The 25,431-nt window shown below is 38.6% G+C and overlaps 2 protein-coding genes and 1 pseudogene across 3 annotated transcripts; 1 reads left to right on the plus strand and 2 right to left on the minus strand.

Moving 5' to 3' along the window:
- Nucleotides 1–9,290: 9,290 nt before the first annotated feature.
- On the minus strand, nucleotides 9,291–10,524 carry LOC130248040 (ladderlectin-like; annotated as a pseudogene).
- A 2,129-nt stretch (nucleotides 10,525–12,653) lies between these two features.
- Nucleotides 12,654–13,891, minus strand: LOC130248039 (galactose-specific lectin nattectin-like). Of its 2 annotated transcripts, XM_056481553.1 has the most exons (6): nucleotides 13,825–13,891; nucleotides 13,675–13,742; nucleotides 13,423–13,511; nucleotides 13,207–13,329; nucleotides 13,000–13,105; nucleotides 12,654–12,858 (listed from the first exon to the last, which is right to left on the minus strand). In XM_056481553.1, the coding sequence occupies exons 2-6, from the start codon at nucleotides 13,736–13,738 to the stop codon at nucleotides 12,779–12,781; spliced, it is 462 nt and encodes a 153-aa protein (XP_056337528.1). In that variant the 5' UTR covers nucleotides 13,739–13,742; nucleotides 13,825–13,891; the 3' UTR covers nucleotides 12,654–12,778. The 2 variants fall into 2 exon arrangements, with proteins under 2 accessions (XP_056337528.1, XP_056337527.1); XM_056481552.1 differs by lacking the exon at nucleotides 13,825–13,891 and having other exon boundaries at nucleotides 13,675–13,750.
- A 7,780-nt stretch (nucleotides 13,892–21,671) lies between these two features.
- On the plus strand, nucleotides 21,672–22,751 carry LOC130213624 (galactose-specific lectin nattectin-like). Its single transcript, XM_056445370.1, is given in 7 exon segments — nucleotides 21,672–21,687; nucleotides 21,690–21,734; nucleotides 21,898–21,986; nucleotides 22,079–22,201; nucleotides 22,303–22,408; nucleotides 22,551–22,583; nucleotides 22,586–22,751. Coding segments are annotated over 7 exon segments (456 nt in total). The 3' UTR covers nucleotides 22,630–22,751.
- The last annotated feature ends 2,680 nt before the right edge of the window (nucleotides 22,752–25,431 follow it).

The raw sequence follows: 25,431 nt of genomic DNA on the forward strand, positions 1-25,431 counted from the left end.
ACAGATGCAGAGGCTTTACTTTTCCCGTCTTTTCTCAAAAACTACTGGTCCAAAAGACATCAAGCTAAATTTGGATTGTGTGGTAGGAATTCCCCCAGAGAATGATCACACAAACGTTGCTTCAATGACGGAGGAGTGGTCGTTTGAGTGCATGGAAAATCAAAAAGTGTACGGAACATGGTTAGTCTACTAGGTTAGTGTTTCCCAACCCTGTTCCTCAAGGCACACCAACAGTACACGTTTTCAACCTCTCCCTAATCAAACACACCTGAATCAACTCATCATAACATCAGAAGAGACTCCAACACCTGAAGTTAATGGGTCAGAAAAAGGAGACATCCAAAATATGTACTGTTGGTGTGCCTCCAGGAACAGGGTTGGGAAACACTGTACTACGTTACTGTGTTGAATCTATGCCACAAAGGATTAAGGCAGTTCTGAAGTGAAAAGGGGGTCCAACCCGGTAGTAGAAAGGTTGTACCTAATAAAGTGGCCGGTGAGCATATACATATATATACATATATATACATATACATATACATATACATATATATACACACACATATATATATATATATATATATATATATATATATATATATATATATATATATATATATATATACATATATACACATATATACATATACATATACATACATATATATACATACATATATATATATATATATATTAAATAGTGCTCATCCTAAATGTGTTGACTCCTCACAGATCTCTCCTTTACATTCATATTTTCTACAGGACACTTTGCAGCAACATATTTGTACATTAGTCAGTAGCAAAGACAAAACTGGAACTAATCTAACAATAAAAAACTAAAGATCACTGTCCAAAATTGTTAGAAATATACCTGTGCAGCAGAGAAGACCTATTGAGGTAAAGTTGGATTAATATTTGCACATTAATACTTTCTCTTATTAATATCATTTCAGAAAAGTATTATTTGCAAATTCCATAGCAGCCAATGAATATCAAAGTACACCATAGTTCAGTCAAATAAATAGTGCTAATGTTGTTTAAGTCATATTTATATGATTTCAGACCCTATATTCAAACTAGCGTAGTAAATAATAAAGGGAACGTTAAGTAAAGGAATGTGCGAATATAAAACCAAGTTTACCTCAATAGAAGACCTCAGCTCCAACAGAGGTAAGTTAGTTTAATATTTGCACGTTCGTTCATTTAGAAGTCCCTGTATTGACCATGTTGCGATGAATATTCGATCAGAATTAGCATGCAGGTATGACTTCTAAACAACATTAACACTATCTAATTCACTGAACAGTGTTGTACTTTGATAGTCATTGGCTGCTTGTATGATTTCCCTATTTAGAATTTGCAAAGAGTACTTTACTGAAATAAATATTATTAAGGGGAATGTCTGAATATCCAAATATAAACAATACCTCTATTCAGCTCTAATAGCCATAAACCTTAAGCATAAACAAACATTATATTCAATTTGAAACACACAAATGCTGAATAAATATGAATAAATCCATTATGTAAGACGAGAACCAAGCAAAAACGGGGATATGTGGTTTAACTACCATTATCATCCCGAACTCGTGAAGTAGGCTACATTTCACTCACGTACTAAAACAATTTCACTTCACTTTGACTTCAGCCAACAATTGTGATCAAACAAAACTGTCAACACACAGCCTGACCAATTTTAAAGAGATATAAATATGCTTATTCACTTACTGACATTGAATCAATCCTCGTTTGAAAGCAAGTTGCAACAGTCGGAAGCAAACGCGTTATTTAATCAGTCGCGTTTTGGCATGAATGCGTCAATAGAGCCGCCATCTTGGTACAGAGTAGCGCTCTAGCGGTAAAGTCTGGATAGGAGACAGCTGCGTATATGCACGCCAATATAGCATAATTTCTGTAACACTGTATAACAGTAATTAATATTTTTACATTACTATGCCGGTTGGGTTTATAGTTGGGGAAGGGGTAGATACTCAGTTTAACTAATGTTTTTACATTACTGTGATGGTTGGGTTTAGGGTAGACTAAAATAAAATACAATTAATGGGAAATATAATAAATAATATAAATAATTCTCCCTAACCTCCGGCTGCAACCATATCTGATCTAGCCACCACCCACTCCAGCATTCATATTATTTATTAAAGTAACTTAATCATTAGGTGCAGTGGTGTATTGACCACAGAATCTTAACAAGAGAATTACACTCATTAATAAAAAATTATCCATTTATAAAATTATTGATCTACAAATCAAACCTTTTTCATAACAACATTATGATTTTACCTCAGCATTAAATGCTTTCATTTTTTCCATATCTCCTGCGACGAAGCGTTCTGAATCATTGTTATACATAACGTAAGTTTCTGGCACCAGCATTTTGTTATCATATTTTATTTACATGTTTGCTGGTTTTCTTCAACAAAACTAGCGTAAGCCTATATTTAGTGCAAGTTAGCAACATTTCCCTTATGGTCAACTAATGTAAAATCACATTATCACATTTCGTAATATACAAAAATCATAAAAATGAAATCGAACCTATGAAATATGCATTTTATCATTAGGGTTGTTGCTAGATCGGATACGGTTGTGGCCAGAAGTTAACAAGAATTATTTATTTTATTTATTAAATTTCCCGTTTATTGTATTTTATTAACGTCTACCCCTAGCCCAACCCTAAACCCAACTGTCAGAGTAATGTAAAAACAGTAGTTGTACATTTTTTTATTTATGTTAGTATTTTATTTATGATATCTATTAAATTACTCAATTTGTATTTTTTTAACACCTACCCCCACCCCAACCCTAAACGCAAACGTTACAGTACTGTAAAAATATTAATTATGGTTATATAGTGTCATAAAAAAAATGCTGCTATGTTGATGTGCATATCGCACTTCCGGCCGGCTGCGTATCCGATCTAGACTTTACCTATCATTAGTGTCATCCCATCCGCCATATTTGTTTCTGAATAATAACACTTGCCCATTTGTACTCAAGCATAAGGAACACGGAAGAGGACTGAAAGGAAATAATGAAGTTTGTGTTTGAGTATTAACATTAACCCAGTATTTGTTGCTTCTCTTTTTCTTATGTTTTTTATATTCATACCTTTTCATATTTACTTTATATTATTTGCTTATTGATTTTATTATTTATGGATCAATCTTTGCTTTAAAGATAATTTTTATGTGCGAGTTCTTTGTTTTTAATGAATTCAGAATGTATATTTTATTACTAAGTAATGCAGTTTCAGTTTTGGCTAATTATTGTTCAGTTTCGTTTCATTGCAGAGGGTTTTAGCTTTTGGAATTCATTCATTCATTTTCTTTCGGCTTAGGCCCTATTATTAATCTGGGGGTCTCCACAGCGGAATAAACTGCCAAGTTATCTAGCATATGTTATGATATCTCATACCAATATGCGGTCATGCACGTGCATTATGCGAGTGCATCGGTAGAGCAGTAGAGGATGAATGAAATTTTGGAAGCAAATCGAGATGCATCTTTTTTTGCGATAACTTATCTTTTTAATATAGAATGTATTTTTTTATTTATTAACAAGTGTTTCCAACCTGTTTTTGGCGCATAATTTAATCGACCTACATAAAGTATGCCTTAGCAACGGACTTGCGGATGTGTACACTTACACTACAACTCAATGTATCAGGTGTGCGGATGAAGCTAGTGGTGCACCCTAATTGTCAGAAAGCGCAAGAAGCAAAACAAACATGTCGGACGCTGAGATAATTTATTCCTCGCTGAGTTTTAAATCTAAAGTATGGTAACATTACGGATTTTACGAGAAAGATGGACGACTAGACAAGACAGATGCAATTTGTAAAATGTGCCGCGCATCTGTAAAATACACAGGCAGTACGGCTTAATCTGATATCTCACTTGAAGCGGCGCCACGGTGTTGTTGTGGAAGCATCTTCCAGTGTTCCTGCATCCCCTGCTCTGATTCACCTGTAGCTATCAGCTCCAAAAGTGGTGAGAAAAGCATTGAAAGTTTTTTCCGTGCCCCGCTTGCTAACAGTTCCACACGCTCTACGGCAATAACGGATGCTATTGGATTGTTCATCTGCAAAGATATTCAGCCTTATAGTGTCACGGAGAACGAAGGTTTTAAAACACCTCCTCCATGTCTTGGAGCCTCGTTATAAGATACCAAACCGAAAGCTATTCTCTAATAAACAGATTCCTGCTCTGTATGACAAAGTAAGAAGAGAGATAGAGGAGTCCCTGCACAAAGCCCAAAGAGTTGCTGTTACAGTGGATGGCTGGACATCATACTCTACAGCATCATATGTAACGGTCACAGCACACTACATAGATGACGAGTGGGTTCTCAAAAACCACGTTCAGCAGACCAGTGTTTAACGAGCCTCACACAGGGAATAATCTGGCTGTTTTACTTCAGGATGTGTGCCGCAAGTGGAAGATCGAAGAGAAGAGTCCCGCGTTAGTCACAGATAACGCCGGAAACATGATCCTGGCTGGTGCTGGTGCCAAGATGGACCCGCACGTGAAATGCATTGCCCACACCTTGAACTTGGCATCTCAAAAAGCCTTTAAGGAGGACAGTGTCTCTGAGCTGGTGGAGAAAGTTAGGAAGCTTGTTTCCTTTTTCCACAAAAGCCCCAAGGCAACTTCTACATGAAATACAGACACAGTTACACCTTCCCAAGCTCATCTATGACGTTTCCACCAGACAGAACAGTACCCTCGACATGTTGGAGCGTTTCTGGGAGCAGCAGCCTGCTGTACTGAACACCCTGCTGTCCAGGAAGATAAAGAGGCGTGAGGTTATGGCGAGTTTGACAGAAGATGACATGACACTGATCCCAGAGATCATCAAAATAATGTCACCTCTGAAAATGGCAACCACACTAATCCCACAATCTCCATTATCTCTCCAATCCAAGCCAAACTGCAGAGACAATTCCAACCAGATGAGAGGTGGTGTCAGATGGCCGTTATACATATCATGAAGCCGAGGTGGTACAGATGAGGTGGTACCGAGGTAGTACAGATGAATGGAGAGGTAAGAACATTTAAAGTAAGATCATTATTGCAGTTAAGAACTAATAATGTATAAATATGCATTAATTTCCATGTTTATGCATTTTTAAGGAAGAGGTCAGTGTCACAATGCTGAATGAGGACCAGACAGCTGAAACAGAAAGCGACAGAAGCCCTTCCTAAGAAGACAAGACAGGTTGGTTTAAATGGAGACAATGCCAGAAATGTACAGAAGTACAGTAAAGTAAGATTGTAAATTAAAGGAATATTTTTAGCTGTACTGATAAGCCTCTCCTCTGCCCTCATCTGTTGATGATGCCCCTCCGAAGAAAAAGACTGCCATGGACTAGATGTTTGGAGATTTCCTGAGTGCAAGACCACCAGCAAAACCATCAGGGAGAAAGCTAAGGATGAAATCTTAAAATATATAGAGAGGGACACTTTAGGTTTGGATGGGGATGTGTTGCAGTGGTGGAGACTGCAAGTAGATCTTCCACTACTATCAGCTTTAGCAAAGAGATATCTGTCCATCCCAGCAACAAGTGTATCAGCTGAAAGAGTTTTCAGCACAGCTGGAGACATAGTTACAGCTCAGCATAGCTTGCTTCACCCTGATCATGTTGATCAGTTGATATTTGAGACACTGCTCGCTGCAGAACCACTTGAGCTCCAGAAAGCAGGAGCTTGAGCTCTCGCTCCTCCTCCTATAAGCTGTTCTAATGCGTACACCCACCCCACCCCTAACCCCAACCCCCAGTGACATCACTTCTAGAAGTAGTGCAAGGAAGGAGGAGCTGGAGCTCAGCTCTGCGCACGTAGCTCTGCAGTGAGCACCACTTGTGATATTTCTGAAGAAAAACCTTTAACTGAAGGTGACTGACCAATGTACACTATTCTAAACGGCCACAAGGTGTCCTCCTGTTTACTTTAAGGTATTTAATTACATTTTTTATTTTTATTAGCCTGTTGTTTACAGTGACAGTGATGTTTTAAAGCAGCATAACACTGCTAGTTCACGACGTTAAGTTTTGAATATTCAGTGGCAGAATATATCTTTGTAAAACTTATTTTCATAGTTGAAAAGCTAAATCACAATTCTTGTTGTGCGATGGTAAACCTTTATGTTGAAAGAGTGCAAAATATATATATATTTTTAGTATTTATTGCACTTATACATTCTGTTTATCTTGGAAATACTTAAATAATATGTGCCATATGTTCTAAAATGGCCCTGTACTGTAAACCAACACCCGGGCTCAGAGAGAAAAAGCCAGTTTGTAAAAAAAAGTCTTGGTTTTACTTGGTTACTAAATAATCAAACTCATTCAATGGCACCGCATCCTCTTTCACATCATCACATAAACTTGATCTAATTAGTTATTGCTGATTTATCGCATTGTATCGTGATATGGGTGTAAATCGTATCGTAATATGTCACAAATGTATCGTTAATATATTGGATCATATACTTTGTATGGAGATGCGTATCGGATCGGCATTATCGCTTTTGGCTCGTTTCCACTGACTGGTACGGTACGGTTCGGTTTGGTACGGGTCACCTTTATCAGGCTTGCGTTTCCACTAACAAGGGTACCCTTTTGGTGGGCATGGTGTATGACAGAAAGTTTCAGTCAACGTCATTCTCGCTCGAGGAAATGTCTACAATAAAGCTGTACAGGTCACTTACATATCATATGAGAAGCTCTTCTCATAACACAGATGCTTTACACACTATAAATATTGTGTAGAAATGTTTATTACTAACTTTACTATGAACATGAGTTGATTATAACTGCAGATCAATGACCGTCTGTAATCATATTAAATAACTAAATAAATGAACATATATAAACACATTCAGACCCTTACATTCTCTGATATGTTCCCAACTACAGAAGAACAACATATAGCAGACATTTTGTCCGTATTCAGGTTCAAAACAACACAAAATATAGCCCACAGTCAGTGTAAACCTCTCATCTGTGTCTGTAATCTTCAGCAGCACATGTAGCCTCTGTTAGACAGTAATTCTGTCATTCCCGGTTCATATTAGTCCAAAGGTGAAGATAATAAGTTAGTTAAATCATGGCATTTTGTTCATGTTTGCTGAATAATAATGTGCTCCTTTTTTTCCGGCTTCTCCTTTGTTTCTTCGCGCTTCACTCTCGGGTTTGTCAGTGTCTGACGGGTTCGGGTTTCAAAAGCACGTCAATAATCAAGCGCAGGTTATTATCATCAGCTCAAGAAGTTTGTTATTTCAGATATAATGTTAGACATGCACGAGCGCTAACAAGAAAGCGAAACCGCTCGCGCCTCAGACTGGCTCGTAAAAAACTACAGGGCACAGAGTAAATCTGCTCTACTTCTTGGCTTTGTGGCTGTTCATCATGACGACATGGTTTGTTTGAGCCCAGATCGACCATGGTCGTTACTATATGTATTTATAATTCCGCTGTAATCTCTCGGCTGTGTACTTCAAACATGGCGGGTTTTTTGTTTCATTCTGGCTTGTTGCGTAAGCGAATGACGTATCTGTAAACCAATAGCGTTCAGCTGCGTGTGTGGCTCCGCCTTTTGGTACCCTTTCGAAAGGGTGCCGAAAAAGTGGTACTGGTACGCCTTTTGACAGTGGAAACGGCCATTAAAGCATACCAAACCGTACCACTCAGTGGAAACGGGCCATTAGATGCCCAACCCTAATCTATACACACTACGAACAATTTAGCTTACCCAATTTACCTACAAGCATAGGGGAATTACCAATCTACATCACTCGGATAACAAAATAGACACGGAAAGTCCAAAAATAAAAAACTTAAACTTTAGCGTACACCACACTGCTTTAAATGCCAACCAAAGACGTGTTTGACTAACAGCCACCTAAAAGAGCTGAATGGAGTGAGGACCTAATTAAACAATGCTGGACTCTGCAGTTCTCAAGTTATATCAGGCAAGTTCCCGCTATGCTGAATCAGACATATTACTAATTTTTGATTGCAGCAATGATTTCAGCAAAAGCAGTTAATATGGTGAATTAAACTGCAGACACTGAATGCATAGAATGAAATGTAAATATGAGTGTTCACATACCCTGCTGTACAGGTGCAGTTTACTGTCAGAATGCAGTGGTTCTGCTTGATACCCAGGCCTTCTTTACTTGTCTTTGGCTAGGCAGAACCTTGGTTATCACTAGAAAGTTTTGAATCTGGTTATGGAGGATTATTTCTTGCACATGACCACACAGAACATTGTCAGCATCCAAAAGACTTGTAGGCCTTCAACTTCTCTCTTGTAAAATCACTTGGAGTTTCAATGAGATTGTTAGTAATAAGATAGTTGTACATTTGTGGCTGGATGCTTGGTCATTTCAGTCCTAATCCAAGATCCATTGAGAGGGTGCTATTGCAAACAGACCTGTCAGACGAACACCGCTCACTTTAACGTTAAAGTTTGCCAAATCTCTGTGCAACAAACGGTTAAAGGATATTTATATAAATAAACGACAACAAACTCTATACAGCGTCGGATGTCATTCCCTTGCTGTAGATGTTAGCGATCCCAGTTTTTTTTTTTTCCTGCAACCTCGCGCATCCTGAAGGATTACAGACCGGTTATTAGTTTAAAACCAACTGACATCACTCTTATAAATGCTGGTGTTCAGGCACAATGCGCTGAGAAACCTTAAAGTTGTTTGTAAGGTGCATGTTTACCTGTACAAGTTTTTTTTTTTTTTAATATAAAGACATCTTTAAAATTTACCTTGTATGAATTGTTTGAAACACACACCCAGAGCATTACCTACTTAATAGATAAAATTTTATGGCATTGGATATGTAATTAGACAAATACTCATTTCAAACCAGACACTTAAGTCTTAAACTTCTATTCATCCACAGCAACAGATTCAGAAACGACTTCATCTGGTGGATTTCAAAACCAGCTAGCTGAAAAATGAACCCTTTTACAAACAATTGGATTAAGTGAAGTAGGATTATTTTAGAGTGTCACTAAGAGAGAATTAAGCCGCAGGAGCATCTGAACATCTCAAATCACAACCCTTCCAAATATGGTCAATAATGGACACTGACTTTAGGAACAAAACCATTTATGGATAATTAAACTTGCACAAGTCACAGTGTAGATAGAGAACAACTTAACGTGAAACCGGTGAATTTTTTTTAAAGTTATGATTGTGTACAACACCGCTTACCCAGAACACTACCCACCACTGCTTAACCTCTGAAATCTTAACACTGACAGATTTACCACAGCATACACCATTTACTCACTTTTATTGGTTTGAAGTGTGAACACTTCTGAACAGATATTGAAGTGAGCAGTACAGGCAAACTGGAACCTAATCACGACCATGACATTTAAGATCTTTAGCACACAAATAGCCCATTGTGGTCGAACAGCCCACATTGTTCCAGCAACGGTTCGCTGTAGAGTAGAAGAAATCATATTTAGATCAGTGGCGATAACACGGTCATGTACACACTTAAAGATCAACTTTAATCCTTTGACAGAGACATTTAATGTTACTGTAGGAGTTTTATGCCACCAAGAGGACCACAAACCACTCACATGTCCAGTTGAATCTCCAAGCAGTGCTCAGACCCGCTACTAGGCTCTCCTGAGCACCAGTTGGTGTAACCAAACGACGATCCATCAGACCACAACCACCTGTCCATCCTGAGGAGAGGGAATCAGATTACTTGGTAGAAATTTAACAGAACAGCATGTTAAGAGCATTAAATGGAGGATCTTGACAGACAAACAAGTCTCAGGCCTACTTGTTCACCATCATGGCCACCAATCCAGCAGCGTGTGGAGCTCGGCATCAGACTCAGCAGAACATCATTCTCCATTTGATCATGCACAGAAGCCAGATTCCCACCAAGACTCTGACAGTTTCTCTGAAGGACACATGTTTATTTTAAATGGTCAATCCAAAGTTTAGACATTCTCACTCAGATCAGAAGTCACTTACAACTGCAGCAAACACATTACCTCTGCTGTGACCCAGTTCACAGACCTGGAGAAAAACCTGAAGCAGCGAGAGCCAGACTTACTCCAGTCTCTGGGGCATCTAGATCGGCCTATACAGTACAGAAACACATGGTTATCCTGATATTCCCAGCACAGTTATTAACTGACATGTTTAATAATATCTGTGTGATTATGGCTGGTAAACGCTCAGACACAATCTCTAAACACGAGAACAAGCTTTTAGAAGAGGAATGAGGGTCGATTGGTTACCGTCTGCATTCCCCATGGAGAACATGACAGAAAGCAGCAGAAGACTCCTCAGCAGGAACATCATGAACCTGAACATTAACAGAAGAGAGAAGCTACTTAGGAAAATGTTCAGTATAAAGCTGCTCAGTAGCTCTTGATGTCTAAAATCACCTTGGTCTTCAGATAGTCACCTTCAGTGAAGCTTCAGATGAAGAGTGTGTGAAGTTGCTGAATCAGCCCTGCTCTCAAATACACTCACTGATCAACTAATACAGGTGATACAGATTGAGCTGAAGATCAACACAGGTGAAGGAAATTACTGGCAGAAACTGGAACAAATGCAGACTGAGTAAAAGGCCCTTTACCGGCCTTGGAAGTGACAGTGGAAACATGACTTGTCCTGGTTCGCCCTGGCAAGTTCGCTTTAGGTGCGATTGTGTAAACGCGGCAATTGACTTCCATTATAATCACATTTATTGACTGCAAAGCCATGACAGCATATAATCATGCATTCCTGAGTACTGCTGGTTTTCCCTGTTGGGAAGAGGTACTGTTTTATAATTTTTAATTAAGTTTTCTGCAGTAAGGTTATTTTCGTCTTTTTCATACAATTCAGAAATATTATGTCGTCTTCATCTCTTTTCTTCTATGTTAAGCTGCTTTGACACAAGCTACATTGTAAAAGAGCTATAGCAATAAAGATGAATTGAACAACAGCATTTACTGTGGTGTTTACTGTAGTAATATTTGAGGTGTTTCACAGGGTGTTTCAATGCTTCATGACGGCAATGATTGATTTGTTGATGATTAAAAGTGTTTCAAATCTGAAAAAAGCATATTTTATTTAGCAAATTGTAACAGAAACGCAGAACTAATGTCATTTTATTTGCTCCAGGGTGAATGTGATGGACCATTAGTCGAATTTGTAAATCATTTATATACTAAAATACCATTTCTCTCCTTCTCTGAATATTTGTTGAGTTTATTTACAGTATTTAGGACAAGTACATTATGAGTAACTGTAACTAAATTCCCTAATATGTAACCGTAATGCAGTAGATTATTTTTTCAGCAGGTAAGTTCTTGAATCTCTTTGTAACTAATTGTATAATACTGATAATTAAACTTCTGTTGACAAACCACAGCAGGCTGAAACAGTCGTCACTCTTCTGTTCTGTAAATATTTTATATCAGAATATTATTATTATTTAGTGAAGTTATTAAAATTATTTTGTTGTAAAACATCTAATACTAGTGATAAGATTGTTATATGTTAGGTTTCATCAATTGCCCAGGATGCTGGGGTTAAACCCCTACTCTTTAAATGACATCCCGGGATTTTAAACGACCACAGAGAGTCAGGACCTCAGTTTAACATCTCATCTGAAAGATGGTGCTCACTGAGCAGTATAGAGAGTTCCCATCAATATACTGGGGCATTAGGACCCACACAGACCACAGGCTGAGCACCCCCTGCTGGACTCACCCACACCACTTCTGGCAACAACCTAGTTTTTCCCCATATGGCCTCCCATCCAGATATTGACCAGACACAACCCTGTTTAGCTTTCATGGCAAACCAAAGAGTTGCAGCGTGCTAACTGCCAGCTAATGGTTTACTGTAGTACATTTTAGCGTTTCTCACTCTGTTGCTGAATAACCAACCAGACCACTTCTGTCAATATTCTCACTCTTACAAATGCTGGTGTTCAGGCACAATACACTGAGAAACCTTGCAGCTGTTTGTAAGGTGCAGGTTTACCTGTACAACACCAGTTTGTCTTTTACATCTTTGATTTACTATGTACGCTTTGTTTGACCCCCCCCACCCTTGATTAACCTCATATGCATTACCTGCTTCATTTATAAAACTTGATGGCATTGGATTTCTTTATTTATAGACACCACTAAACAAGTCGAGCCTGACGCTTTTGTCTAAAACCTGTTTTCATCCACAACAACTGTTTCAAAAGGAAAATCAGGTTAACCAGGTGGATTGAAAACGCTTGCTGACAATTTAATTTTTCACTTGCATAATTGAATTAACAAATGAACAATAATTTAGAGTGTCACTTAGTGAGAGAACTGAACCAAAAGAGCATCAGAACAGCTCGTTTCACAACCCTTCCAAATATGGTCAATGGACACTGATTTTAGGAAAAGCTTGGGTAAGGGAGCATGTAAAACTAGTCATGGATAACTAGACTTGCCCATGTCACATACCTGCTGTGTAGATGAAGAACGCAACATGGAAGCAGTGCACGGTTAAAAAGAAATGATAGCACAAAGTACTGCAGCACAGCTTACCCAGAACACCACTGCTTACATCTCAAATCTTTATACAACAGACAGATTTACCACAGCATACACCATTTACTCACTTTTATTGGTTTGAAGTGTGATACAGAGTGTGTGAAGACTCAGGTGAAGTTATACAGTCACACTAACACTTCTGTACAGATATTAAGTGAGCAGTACAGGCAAACTGGAACCTAATTACGACATGCAATATCTTTAGCACACAAATAGCCCATTGTGGTTGAACAGCCCTGATTGTTCCAGCAACGGTTCGCTGTAGAGTAGAAGAAATCATATTTAGATCAGTGGTGATAACACGGTCATGTACACACTTAAAGACCAACTTTAATCCTTTGACAGAGACATTTAATGTTACTGTATGAGTTTATGCCACCAAGAGGACCAAACCACTCACATGTCCAGTTGATCTCCAAGCAGTGCTCAGACCCGCTACTAGGCTCTCCTGAGCACCAGTTGGTGTAACCAAACGACGAGCCATCAGACCACAACCACTGTCCATCCTGAGGAGAGGGAATCAGATTACTTGGTAGAAATTTAACAGAACAGCATGTTAAGAGCATTAAATGGAGGATCTTGACAGACAAACAAGTCTCAGGCCTACTTGTTCACCATCATGGCCACCAATCCAGCAGCGTGTGGAGCTCGGCACCAGACTCAGCAGAACATCATTCTCCATTTGATTATGCACAGAAGCCAGATTCCCACCAAGACTCTGACAGTTTCTCTGAAGGACACATTTTTATTTTAAATGGTCAATCCAAAGTTTAGACATTTCACTCAGATCAGAAGTCACTTACAACTGCATCAAACACATTACCTCTGCTGTGACCCAGTTCACAGACCTGGAGAAAAACCTTAAGCAGCGATAGCGAGATCTTGTCCAGCCTCTGGGGCATCCAAAGATGTCTGTACAGTACAGAAACACATGGTTATCCTGATATTCCCAGCACAGTTATTAACTTGACATGTTTAATAATATCTGTGTGATTATGGCTGGTAAACGCTCAGACACAATCTCGAAACACAAGAGAACAAGCTTTTAGAAGAGGAATGAGGGTCGATTGGTTACCGTCTGCATTCCCCATGGAGAACATGATAGAAAGCAGCAGAAGACTCCTCAGCAGGAACATCATGAACCTGAACATTAACAGAAGAGAGAAGCTACTTAGGAAAATGCTCAGTATAAAGCTGCTCAGTAGCTCTTGATGCCTAACATCACCTTGGTCTTCAGATAGTCGCCTTCAGTGAAGCTTCAGATGAAGAGTGTGTGAAGTTGCTGAATCAGCCCTGCTGTCAAATACACTCACTGATCAACTAATACAGGTGAAACAGATTAAGCTGAAGATCAACACAGGTGCAGGAAATTACTGGCAGAAACTGGAAGAAACGCAGACTGGGTCAAGCTACGGTCACACCGGGCTTTGTGTGTGTGAAATTCTGTCGTACGGCGCTGCGAAAAGGGGCGGGATTAAACAAGATGATTAGACATTTAAAAAGCCAGCGATTGCTCCATGCTTTAAATTAGGAATTAATGTATAGAAAAAATTTAGTATGTGTTAATAACGGAGATGGTACTAGAATAAATGTTAGAAATGGGAAAGAATCTGCAGTGGATATTACTCTTGTTCTGAATCAATAGCTGGGGATTGTTGGTGGGAAGTTAAAAAAGAAAGCACTGTAGGGAGTGATCATTACCCAATTTTTGTGGAAGTAGGAGTGAAAATGAAGTCGGATGAAATAGTTAAACCTGGAGGGTGGATATTTAGTAAAGCAGATTGGATTAAATTTAGAGAAATTAAGGTGCGGTCACACTGGGCTTTTCCTCCCATAGACTTCCATTCATACGCACGCGAATGCGTCAGACCGGAAACGCAGGGTCATGCGTCAAATTTCGCCGGTTGCTGGGGTGCAAAGTTCAAGCTTGGTGAACTCTGACCTGCGAAATCGCATCACTTGGCTGCGTGAGACCATCGAGGATCAAAACATGACCTCTCTGGACAGAAATTTAAAACATGGAGCAATCGCTGGCTTTTTTAAATGTCTAATTAGCTTGTTTAATCCCGCCCCTTTTCGCAGCGCCTCACGACAGAATTTCGCACACACAAAACCCGGTGTGACCGCAGCTTTAAGCTACGGTCACACTGGGCTTTGTGTGTGCGAAATTCTGTCGTACGGCGCTGCGAAAAGGGGCGGGATTAAACAAGCTTATTAGACATTTAAAAAAGCCAGCGATTGCTCCATGTTTTAAATTTCTGGCCAGAGAGGTCATGTTTTGATCCTCGATTGGTCTCACGCAGTCAAGTGATGCGATTTCCCAGGTCAGAGTTCACCAAGCTTGAACTTTGCACCGCAGCAACATGCGAAACTCGACGCATGACCCCGCGTTTCCGGTCTGACGCATTCGCGTGCGTATGAATGGAAGTCTATGGAAGGAAAAGTCAAGTGTGACCGCACCTTAAGTGAGGATTTGATGATGGAAATCAAGAGTAGTCAAGAAATAGAAGAAGTTAATCAGTGTATAAGTGAAGCTTTAATAGAAGCTGCGATTCAATCAATTCCAAAGAGAGTAGGAAATAAGAAAAGAAGAATTGTTCCATGGTGGACAGATGAATGTGGAAAAACAGTTAAAGAAAGAAACAAAGGTCATGTGTATACTTATATATATTTGATAACTGAGACGATTCCTCCCTTTGTTGTTGTTGTTTTTTTTTTCTTTTTTTTGAGGGGGTGGGATGGGGCTAATGTCAATTATTTGTATTCTATTTATTATTATTTTTGTATTATTATTTGTATTGTACTGTGTTTGTTAAAAATCTTATAAAAATGGTAAATAAAACAAAATATTACAAAAAAAAAGAAAGAAACAAAGCATTTAAAAGACTTTAAAGAACCCTTAATTTTGAGGAATTAATTAGTTATAGAAAGGCACAAGCGTTGGTGAGAAGAACAATTAAGACAGCAAAAAGAGACTATTGGAGACAGTTTTGCAATACTGTGGGTAGAGAAACGGATATTCGCAGGGTTTGGGGTATGGTAAGGCAAGGCAAGGCAAGGCAAGTTTATTTATATAGCACATTTCATACACAGTGGCAATTCAAAGTGCTTTACATAAACAGGAATAAAAGAAACAAGTATAAGAGAAATAAAAACAAATAATAGAAATGGTAAGAATAAAAATAAAATAAAATAAAAGCTGATAAAATGTTATAAAAGAATGAAAAAGAAGAGAAAAACATAGTAGTGCGATCTGTCGGACGTAGCACAGTGCTCATTCAGTAAAGGCACAGATAAACAGATGTGTGTTCAGTCTTGATTTGAATGTGCCTAAGGTTGGAGCACATCTGATCATTTCTGGAAGCTGATTCCAGCAGCGAGGGGCGTAGTAGCTGAAAGCCGATTCACCCTGCTTTGACTGAACTCTTGGGATTTCTAATCTATTTGATCCTAAAGATCTGAGTGATCTGTTTGGTTTGTATTCAGTGAGCATATCTGTAATGTATTGAGGTCCTAGGCCGTTTAGTGATTATAGACCAGTAATAATACTTTAAAATCTATTCTGAATGTGACTGGGAGCCAGTGTAAAGACCTGAGGACAGGTGTGATGTGCTCTGATTTCCTGGTTCTGGTCAGAATTCTGGCCACAGCGTTCTGGATGAGCTGCAACTGTCTGACTGTCTTTTTGGGAAGGCCAGTGAGGAGGCCATTACAGTAATCCACTCTGCTGCTGATAAAAGCATGAACAAGTTTCTCTAAGTCTTCACTGGAAACAAAGCATCTGATTCCTGCAGTGTTTTTGAGATGATAGTATGCTGATTTACTAACTGCTTTGATATGACTATTAAAACTCAGATCTGACTCCAGAGTCACACCAAGATTCTTTACCTTATTTTTTGTTGTTTGACCCTTAGAGCCAAGGTACGCATTCACCTGGAGAACCTCATCTCTGTTCCCAAACGCAATGACTTCAGTTTTCTCTTTGTTTAACTGAAGAAAGTTTTGGCACATCCAATTGTTAATTTCATCAATGCATTGGCAGAGGGTGTCAATTAGGCAGTAAGGCTAGGTAGATCTGAGTGTCATCAGCATAGCTGTGGTAGGAGATTTGGTTCTTTCTCATTATTTGGCTCAGAGGGGGCATATAAAGGTTGAACAGGAGAGGTGCCAGAATCGAGCCTTGTGGGGACTCCACATGTCATGGGTGTCCACCTCGACCTATGGTCACCTATACTGACATAGTAACCTCTTCCTTCAAGGTAAGATCTGAACCATTTGAGGACCGTCCCAGACAGCCCAACCCAGTTTTCCAGCCTATCCAGAAGTATGCTGTGATCGACAGTGTCAAATGCAGCACTGAGATCGAGCAGTACCAGCACTGTAAGTTTGCCTGAATCTGTATTTAGGCGGATGTCATTGATTATCTTTATAAGGGCGCTCTCTGTACTGTGATGTGGTCTGAAACCAGATTGAAAATTGTCTAAACACCCCTTGAAGTTTAGGAACTTGTTAACCTGGTTAAAAACAACTTTTTCAATGATTTTGCCAATGAAAGGGAGATTTGAGATGGGCCTGTAATTGCTCAATATGGTGTTATCCAGGTTGCTCTTCTTCAAGAGGGGTTTAACAACTGCAGTTTTAAGTGAGTTAGGAAAAATCCCTGAGAGAAGTGAAGCATTTACCACTTTTAGAAGATCCATTTCTAAACAGGTAAACACCGTTTTAAAGAATGATGTGGGGAGCGTGTCGAGACTGCAGGTTGATGTTTTCATAATTTGCACAATCTCTTCTAAGATTTTGCCATTAATTGCCATGAAATCGGACATAATGTCTGATTTCTTAAGTTGTGGTTGAGCTAGTCTGACGTCGACACAATTTGGCTGATTGGATGAGCTGATTGTCTTTCTGATATTATTGATCTTGTCAGTAAAGAAATGAGCAAACTCATTACATTTGCTTTCAGAGAGTAGCTCACTGGGAATCCGACTGGTAAGGAAAATGAATGGTGTTAGGAGAGAGTATAGTTTCCCAACATTAACTGATAGTGGAAAAACAGCTGTAACAGAAAAAGAAAAAGCAGAAATGCTAGTGCAATCGTTTGTTAAAGTTCATAGTACAGAAAACCTTACTGAAAAGGAAAAAAGAGGACGTGAGGAAACTATCAAAATACAGAGATTGTAATGATCATGAAAATGTGAATGAGGTATTGAATTGACCTTTTAATATTGATGAGTTAAATTATGTATTAAGGAACAATAGAGTGTCTGCTCCAGGTAAAGATCAGGTTTGCTATACAATGATGTCTAATTTAAGTGAGATATCTAAAGATATTTTACGGATTTTTATAATAGGGTATGGGAGAGTGGTAAATTACCTAGAATATGGAAAGAAGCAGTAATCATTCCAATATGTAAAGCAGGGAAAGGAGGTAATAAACCCAATTGATTATAGACCAATTGCATTAACCTCTCATATATGTAAGGTTATGGAGAAAATGATTAATAAAAGGTTAACATTATATGGAAACTAAAGGATATATTGTCAGTTATCAAAATGGATTCAGGAAAGGGAGAAGTACTATAGATTCTACAGTGTGTTAGAGTATGAAATAAGGAGAGCACAGATTAATAAAGAAAAGGTAGTAGCGGTTTTTCTGGATATCGAGAAAGTTTATGACATGATGTGGAGAGAGGGGTTGATAATTAAATTAAAGAAAGCAGGGATTAATGGAAACATGGTGAGATTTATTAAAGACTTTTGATTTGGAAGAACTATACAAGTTAAGATTAGGGAAAGTGTCTCTAGAAACAAGTGTGTGGAAAATGGTACTCCTCAAGGAAGCATAATTAGCCCTTTGTTATTTCATTCATAATTAATATATTTTCAGATATTGAGAAAGGAATAGGTTGTTCTTTGTTTGCAGATGATGGTGCAATCTGGAAACGGGCAAGGAATGTAGATTTTGTGGTTAAAAAATGCAAACAGCTATAGAAGTGGTTGAAAAATGGTCATATAAGTGGGGATTTAGATTCTCTGTTGAAAAAACAAAGACAGTATTTTTTTCAAAACAAAAGTATAACAAGGAGTTAATTCTGAAATGATATGGACAAGATATAGAAAGAGTTTCATGTTTTAAGTGTTTAGGGGTATGGTATGATGAGAAGCTCAATTTTGAAGTACACATTGAGAAAATTGTGGATAAATGCAGGAAAGCACAGAATGTAATTGCTGGGTAAAGACTGGGGAGCTGAAAGGGTTGCAATGAAAAAAATGTATATTGGTTTAATTAGATCAATACTGGATTATGGTCGTATAGTATTTCAATCTGCTAATGTAAGTTTATTAAGGGAACTAGATAAAATTCAGTCTAAAGGCATTGCGATTAATACCAGGGGCTATAAGGTCTACTCCTACAGCCGCTCTTCAGATTGAAAACTGGGGAAAATGCCACTAGAAATTAGGAAAGTCCAATTGACAATGAATTACTGGGTCAATATACCGGGACATAACTTGATCATCCAGTTAAGGAAGTGTTAAAACCTTGTTGGGAAAAAGGAAAGTCAGATATCAAGAGTTTTGGGTGGATTGTACCAAAAGAGGCAGAAGAAATGGAACTAAACAAGATGTCCATTAGTCCAACAGTACCATGGTCAATTATTCCTGAATGGTTACTACCAAAACCCATTGTTTGATACATCACTGGTAAAGAGAAGAGATAAGAGTGCAGAGGGGCAATATTAATATTCAAATGGTGCAACACATCTCTTAAAGACAAATATTTTAATCATGTTTTAATATATACAGATGCATCTAAAGATAGAGGAAACAGAGTGGGGGTAGCATACACAGTAATAGATTTTAAAATAAAGTTATTAAAAGAATCTCAGATGATCTGTCAGTTTATACTGGAGAAATGGTGGCATACTGTTGGCACTTCAATGGGTTGAGAAACACAAACCCATTAGGAGCTATTGCGACTTCCTGAATTGTCCTCAAGTCGCTGGAGAGGCAGTGAGGGTCCTTTTAATTTGTGACGCGCTGATGGCTGATACAGACACGCTGAGCCCAAGATGTTTTTAGCCCAACTTTATATATATAGTTGAACATGATAACAAAACATGAATTTGTGGTTAAATACCAGTTGTCTATGGAGCTGATTTATTGTAGTGTACAGGGTTGTTGCGGTTGCTGTGGCGTGGCGTGGCGATGTGCTTGTGCTGTGGCGGTCAACAAAAAAGTACAGCTACCCACTCTCCTTCTCTCCTCCTAACACCTGTGTGATTGTGCATGGACCTTATTTTGGTCTAGCAGGTGCAAGGTAGGCTCAGTGACTAAAACATTAAACCTCACTGTGAAACCCAAACTAATACAAATAAACATTATAATTAAGTGAAAAGTAATATGGCTCCTATAGGAGCATTGGTATGTTCAGACTCAAATTCCTCATTGATGACATTAGAGAGTGGACAATCTGAAAGCAGAAAGGATATATTGATTGAGATATTGCAAACACTATATCGCATTCAGATGATGGGATTAGAAGTTCAGTTCTGTTGGGTTCCAGCTCATAGTGGAATAACAAGGAATGAGTTGGCAGACGAAGGTGCTAAAGAAGCAACAAGAAAATCAATTATAGACATGGAAGTAAAATATAGTAAAAGTGAGATGAAGGTTTTAATTAAGCTACTTTTAAAAAATAGGTGGCAAAAACAATGGGAGGAAGGAAAAAATGGGAGGTGGTTGTTTAATATACAAAGAAATGTGGATAAAGGAAGAGAAACAAGTAGAAGTAGGAGGGAAGAGAGTATAATTTCAAGAATTAGATTTGGACATACAGGACTCAACAGTACATTGTACAAAATGAAACAACATTAGACTGCAAAATGTGATTATTGTGGGCAAGAAGAAACTGTGGGACACGTTATTAGATCTGTCCAAAGTACAATAGTGAAAGGAAACTATTTTATTTTAAATTTGAAAAGAGTTCATATGAATTTTAATTTGGTAAAATGTTAAAAATAAGGCAGATGAGGACTGTATAGAGTTTTAATTCTTTTTTTTTAAATGACTAAATTAGATAAAAGAATTTAAATATAAGTGGTGTAGGTGGAAATTTTAGTTTTATTTTTCAAATATTCTAAAGATGGATAGAAAGCGCGATCATGGCCCACACTCCTATCCAGCAGGTGGCGGTAATGAACCTAGAAGTTGTATGCCAACCGCCGATAAAACTCATGAGAAGAAGAAGAAGAACATGCTTTAAATTTCTGTCCAGAGAGGTCCTGTTTTGATCCTCGTTTGGTCTCACGCAATTCAAGTGATGCGATTTCGCAGGTCAGAGTTCACCAAGCTTGAACTTTGCACCGCAACAAACATGCGAAACTGGACACATGACCTTGCGTTTCCGGTCTGACGTATTCGCGTGCGTATGAATGGAATGTCTATGGGAGGAAAAGTCAAGTGTGACCGCAGCTTCAAGCTGGGATTTTGAGGCTATCTCTGCTGAATTTAGCCAGGACTCAGTTGCATGAAAGTGGGCTAAATTAAGCTGAATAATCGTTATATGGAGATTTATCCTTTGCAGCTAGGGCTGATCCAGAGCAAGCAAACAACCAGGCTAAGATTAATCCTCGTGATTAGATGTGTTTCACGTCAGTAAAATAATGTGTTTTACAGTCACTCCATAATCTTGGCCATTTACATTTATTTTCCCACTATGTATGTTTAATTATATCAGCAATCATTTAAATATATTCATATACGACCATTTCAGATTTAAACAGGGCAGACGCCACAGCTTGACTTGTTCCCAGTGTTTTCTGTTTGTTTCTGCCAGTAATTTTCCTTCACCTGTGTTGATCTTCAGCTCAATCTGTATCACCTGTATTAGTTGATCAGTGAGTGTATTTGACAGCAGGGCTGATTCAGCAACTTTACACACTCTTCATCTGAAGCTTCACTGAAGGTGACCAATCTGAAGACCAAGGTGATTTTAGGCATCAAGAGCTACTGAGCAGCTTTATACTGAGCATTTTCCTAAGTAGCTTCTCTCTTCTGTTAATGTTCAGGTTCATGATGTTCCTGCTGAGGGTCTTCTGCTGCTTTCTATCATGTTCTCCATGGGGAATGCAGACGGTAACCAATCGACCCTCATTCCCTCTTCTAAAGCTTGTTCTCTTGTGTTTAGAGATTGTGTCTGAGCGTTTACCAGCAATAATCACACAGATATTATTAAACATGTCAAGTTAATAACTGTGCTGGGAATATCAGGATAACCATGTGTTTCTGTACTGTTTAGGCCGATTTGGATGCCCCAGAGACTGGAGAAAGTCTGGCTCTCGCTGCTTCAGGTTTTTCTCCAGGTCTGTGAACTGGGTCACAGCAGAGGTAATGTGTTTGATGCAGTTGTAAGTGACTTCTGATCTGAGTGAAATGTCTAAACTTTGGATTGACCATTTAAAATAAAATGTGTCCTTCAGAGAAACTGTCAGAGTCTTGGTGGGAATCTGGCTTCTGTGCATAATCAAATGGAGAATGATGTTCTGCTGAGTCTGGTGCCGAGCTCCACACGCTGCTGGATTGGTGGCCATGATGGTGAACAAGTAGGCCTGAGACTTGTTTGTCTGTCAAGATCCTCCATTTAATGCTCTTAACATGCTGTTCTGTTAAATTTCTACCAAGTAATCTGATTCCCTCTCCTCAGGATGGACAGTGGTTGTGGTCTGATGGATCGTCGTTTGGTTACACCAACTGGTGCTCAGGAGAGCCTAGTAGCGGGTCTGAGCACTGCTTGGAGATCAACTGGACATGTGAGTGGTTTGTGGTCCTCTTGGTGGCATAAACTCCTACAGTAACATGAAATGTCTCTGTCAAAGGATTAAAGTTGATCTTTAAGTGTGTGTACATGACCGTGTTATCGCCACTGATCTAAATATGATTTCTACTCTACAGCGGACCGTTGCTGGAACAATCAGGGCTGTTCGACCCACTGGGCTATTTGTGTGCTAAAGATCTTAGATGTCGTGATTAGGTTCCAGTTTGCCTGTTCTGCTTTAATATCTGTACAGAAGTGTTCGTGTGACTGTATAACTTCACCTGAGTCTTCACACACTCTGTATCACACTTCAAACCAATAAAAGTGAGTAAATGGTGTATGCTATTTTAGTAAGCAGTGGTGTCTGGTTAGGGGTCCATTCTTTGTACCTTGCTCCGATGACTTGGCAGATCCTGGATCAGTTAATCTTGATAACTGATCTCTGGCTAATTTGGTTCAAGTTCGTGAATTAGATTAAAATGTCTGGATGAACTGATCTGAGATCGCTGTGTGTTGTGAAGGACAGATCTATCGGTCCTCAGTCATGATCAGCAATGCATTTATTGGCTGATGGCACCGCAGCGTAATGACATCTGACTGATATTCAATTAACCATGTTAGCTAAACCACATCCACAACTTTCCACGTTTGTTCTGAACTGCAGACTTTAAACATTGTCAAGCGTATTCCTACATTAATTAATTATTATTCTAAATCTGTGTAAGGAATAATTTGATCTTGGTAAAGGTGTCCAAGTTTTGCAACTCCCTGGCATCTTAGCAATAAATGCATGCCTGCATAAATTTTTTTTTTTTTTTTTTTTTGAAAAGTCGAACATTGTTCATGTAAGCGGTGGTTTCTGAAGTTCATATCAAATTCTCTTTGAATTACGAGGTGGTAGTCTTCATACTTTCATTTTCAGTGTTAAAGGATTGCTGTATCTCTCCATAATATTAAACCCTGAAAACCCTTATGGAACTCCCCTTGAGACGAGACCACAAGAATGGTCAAGCACTAAAACAAACTTTCTAATCTGAGATCAGCTAGAAAACCAGTTCTGTCCCTATGCATCCTGTGCCCCTCTCTTTGCCCTGGACTTTTCCTTCTCCACCAGAGCAGCTCACTCAGTCCACACAGAATAAGTTTTAATATGATGTATCTTGTGCTTTATATTCATGTTTGGTGTCATTTTTAATGTCTCTGTGATTGGTAAAGGGGTCTTAATTTCACTGTAATATTTTACAATCTCCCTTATATCAGTTAATTTGGGTTTTGACTTGGATAAGATCTTTGCCAGATGCTTCACTCCAGAAAAAATGGTCTTTACATTAACTCATGACCAGGCAAGAGGCTCGGTGAAGCTTTTATGTCTTGAATTTATGATGATTTGAGTATTTAGGTAAAGGGTGCAGAAGTGTATGTGGGAGTCTGTAGACAGGATAGCCCAACGCAGCTAGTGAGTCTCTGAGTTCTGCATCAGGACTATGCTGCAATGTATTTCTACATGGTCTGGTATTCATCCTAACTCTTGAATGGATGTTTGAATAATTGCTGTAGTACAATCTTGATTGGTTTGTGAATTGGAATGGAAACTCTTTGCCTGACAAATGTAAAATTCTTGTTTAATTCTTATATCTCCTGAAATCATTTAAATCTAGTAGATTGTTTAGGCTGATGTTTCTGCAGCCTACGACCAGGATTAGTCATACATTCAGGCTCAAAGATGGAGCATGGCACAGCTCTAGAGACCTGTTGATTTCTGACAATCACTGAATAAGTATGATATAACCTACGGGCTAAATGAAACTTTCTTTAAGAATTGTGCTAGCATGGAGCGGCCTATTATTACTTAAAGGAAATTAGCCTATATGCTAAGAATCAGAACTGGTGAGGATGTGTCCGTCAGCAGATGAAACTGGCCAGCGTATAGACTCTAAGCGACTTCGGGTAAAGATGAACCATTAATTGAAAATAAGAATTTATTAGGTTAACCAATCTAAATGAGACCTGATCACGACCTATAAGGTGATCAGTTGAATTAGATGAATCTAAATCTAAAATTATTATAAATTAGAGATAATTTAGAATAAATCAGATTAAAATTTGGAGTTGGAAACAAATTAAATTAAATTTTAATGTGTAAAAATATTTCTTTTCACATGTGCTAAAAGGCTTACACGCATTTAACCTTCACCCATGCTGTTAGTTTCGTCATAGGACTAATAGATGGACCCTTACAGTGTATAGATTGCCTAGGATTTAATAATTTTTTGACTTTTATAGATGTAATGTATTTACTATTTTCCCATCTGTATATAACTACTACTGTAAGAAAATATCAGCATTCAGTACACACTTTCAGTATTATCTTTGCTTGAACTGACCCGATGTAATTCTGTTTATATGACATGAACCTGCTCCCAAGCAGGTTTGAGCTACCAGATCTGTTGCTATGAACCAATCTCAGATGAGTTTTGAAGAATGAAACTATCCTGGATCAAGTCAAATCGAAAATAAACAAATCCATCTAGTTGAGTAATCCACATACAAAGAATGGACCCGAGTAGTGTTCTGGGTAAGCTGTGCTGCTGTACTTTATGCAGTCATCATTCCTTTATTTATTGGGGAGCCGGTTAAGAGTGTGTAGAACATTCATGTTTGAAGCTGCGGTCACACTAGAGTTTGATAAGGTGAAATTCTGTCGTCCGGTGATGTGAAAAGGGGCGGGATTAAACAAGATTATTAAAAATTTAAAAAGCGAGCGATTGGTCCATGTTTTAAAGTTCTGTCCATAGAGGTCATGTTTTGATCCTCGATTGGTCTCACGCAGTCAAGTGATGCGATCTCGCAGGTCAGAGTTCACCAAGCTTGGACTTCGCACCGCAGCGACCTGCGAAACTTGACACATGACCTTGCGTTTCCGGTCTGACGCATTCGAGTGGGTATGAATGGAAGTCTATGGGGACTACAGCTTTAGACTTAAAGGTGTGGTATATATAGTTTGTTGGCAGGTAAGAT

Source organism: Danio aesculapii, chromosome 20 (genome assembly GCF_903798145.1).
Source record: "Danio aesculapii chromosome 20, fDanAes4.1, whole genome shotgun sequence".
NCBI lineage: Eukaryota > Metazoa > Chordata > Actinopteri > Cypriniformes > Danionidae > Danio > Danio aesculapii.

Excerpts from the sequence above, each read along its gene's own strand:
- LOC130248039 (XM_056481552.1), bottom strand. The coding sequence starts at position 13,750 with ATGTTCAGGTTCATGATGTTCCTGCTGAGGAGTCTTCTGCTGCTTTCT. Across the intron at positions 13,330-13,422 it reads TGAACTGGGTCACAGCAGAG|AGAAACTGTCAGAGTCTTGG; the intron begins GTAATGTGTTTG and ends TGTGTCCTTCAG. Across the intron at positions 13,106-13,206 it reads GTGGCCATGATGGTGAACAA|GATGGACAGTGGTTGTGGTC; the intron begins GTAGGCCTGAGA and ends CCCTCTCCTCAG.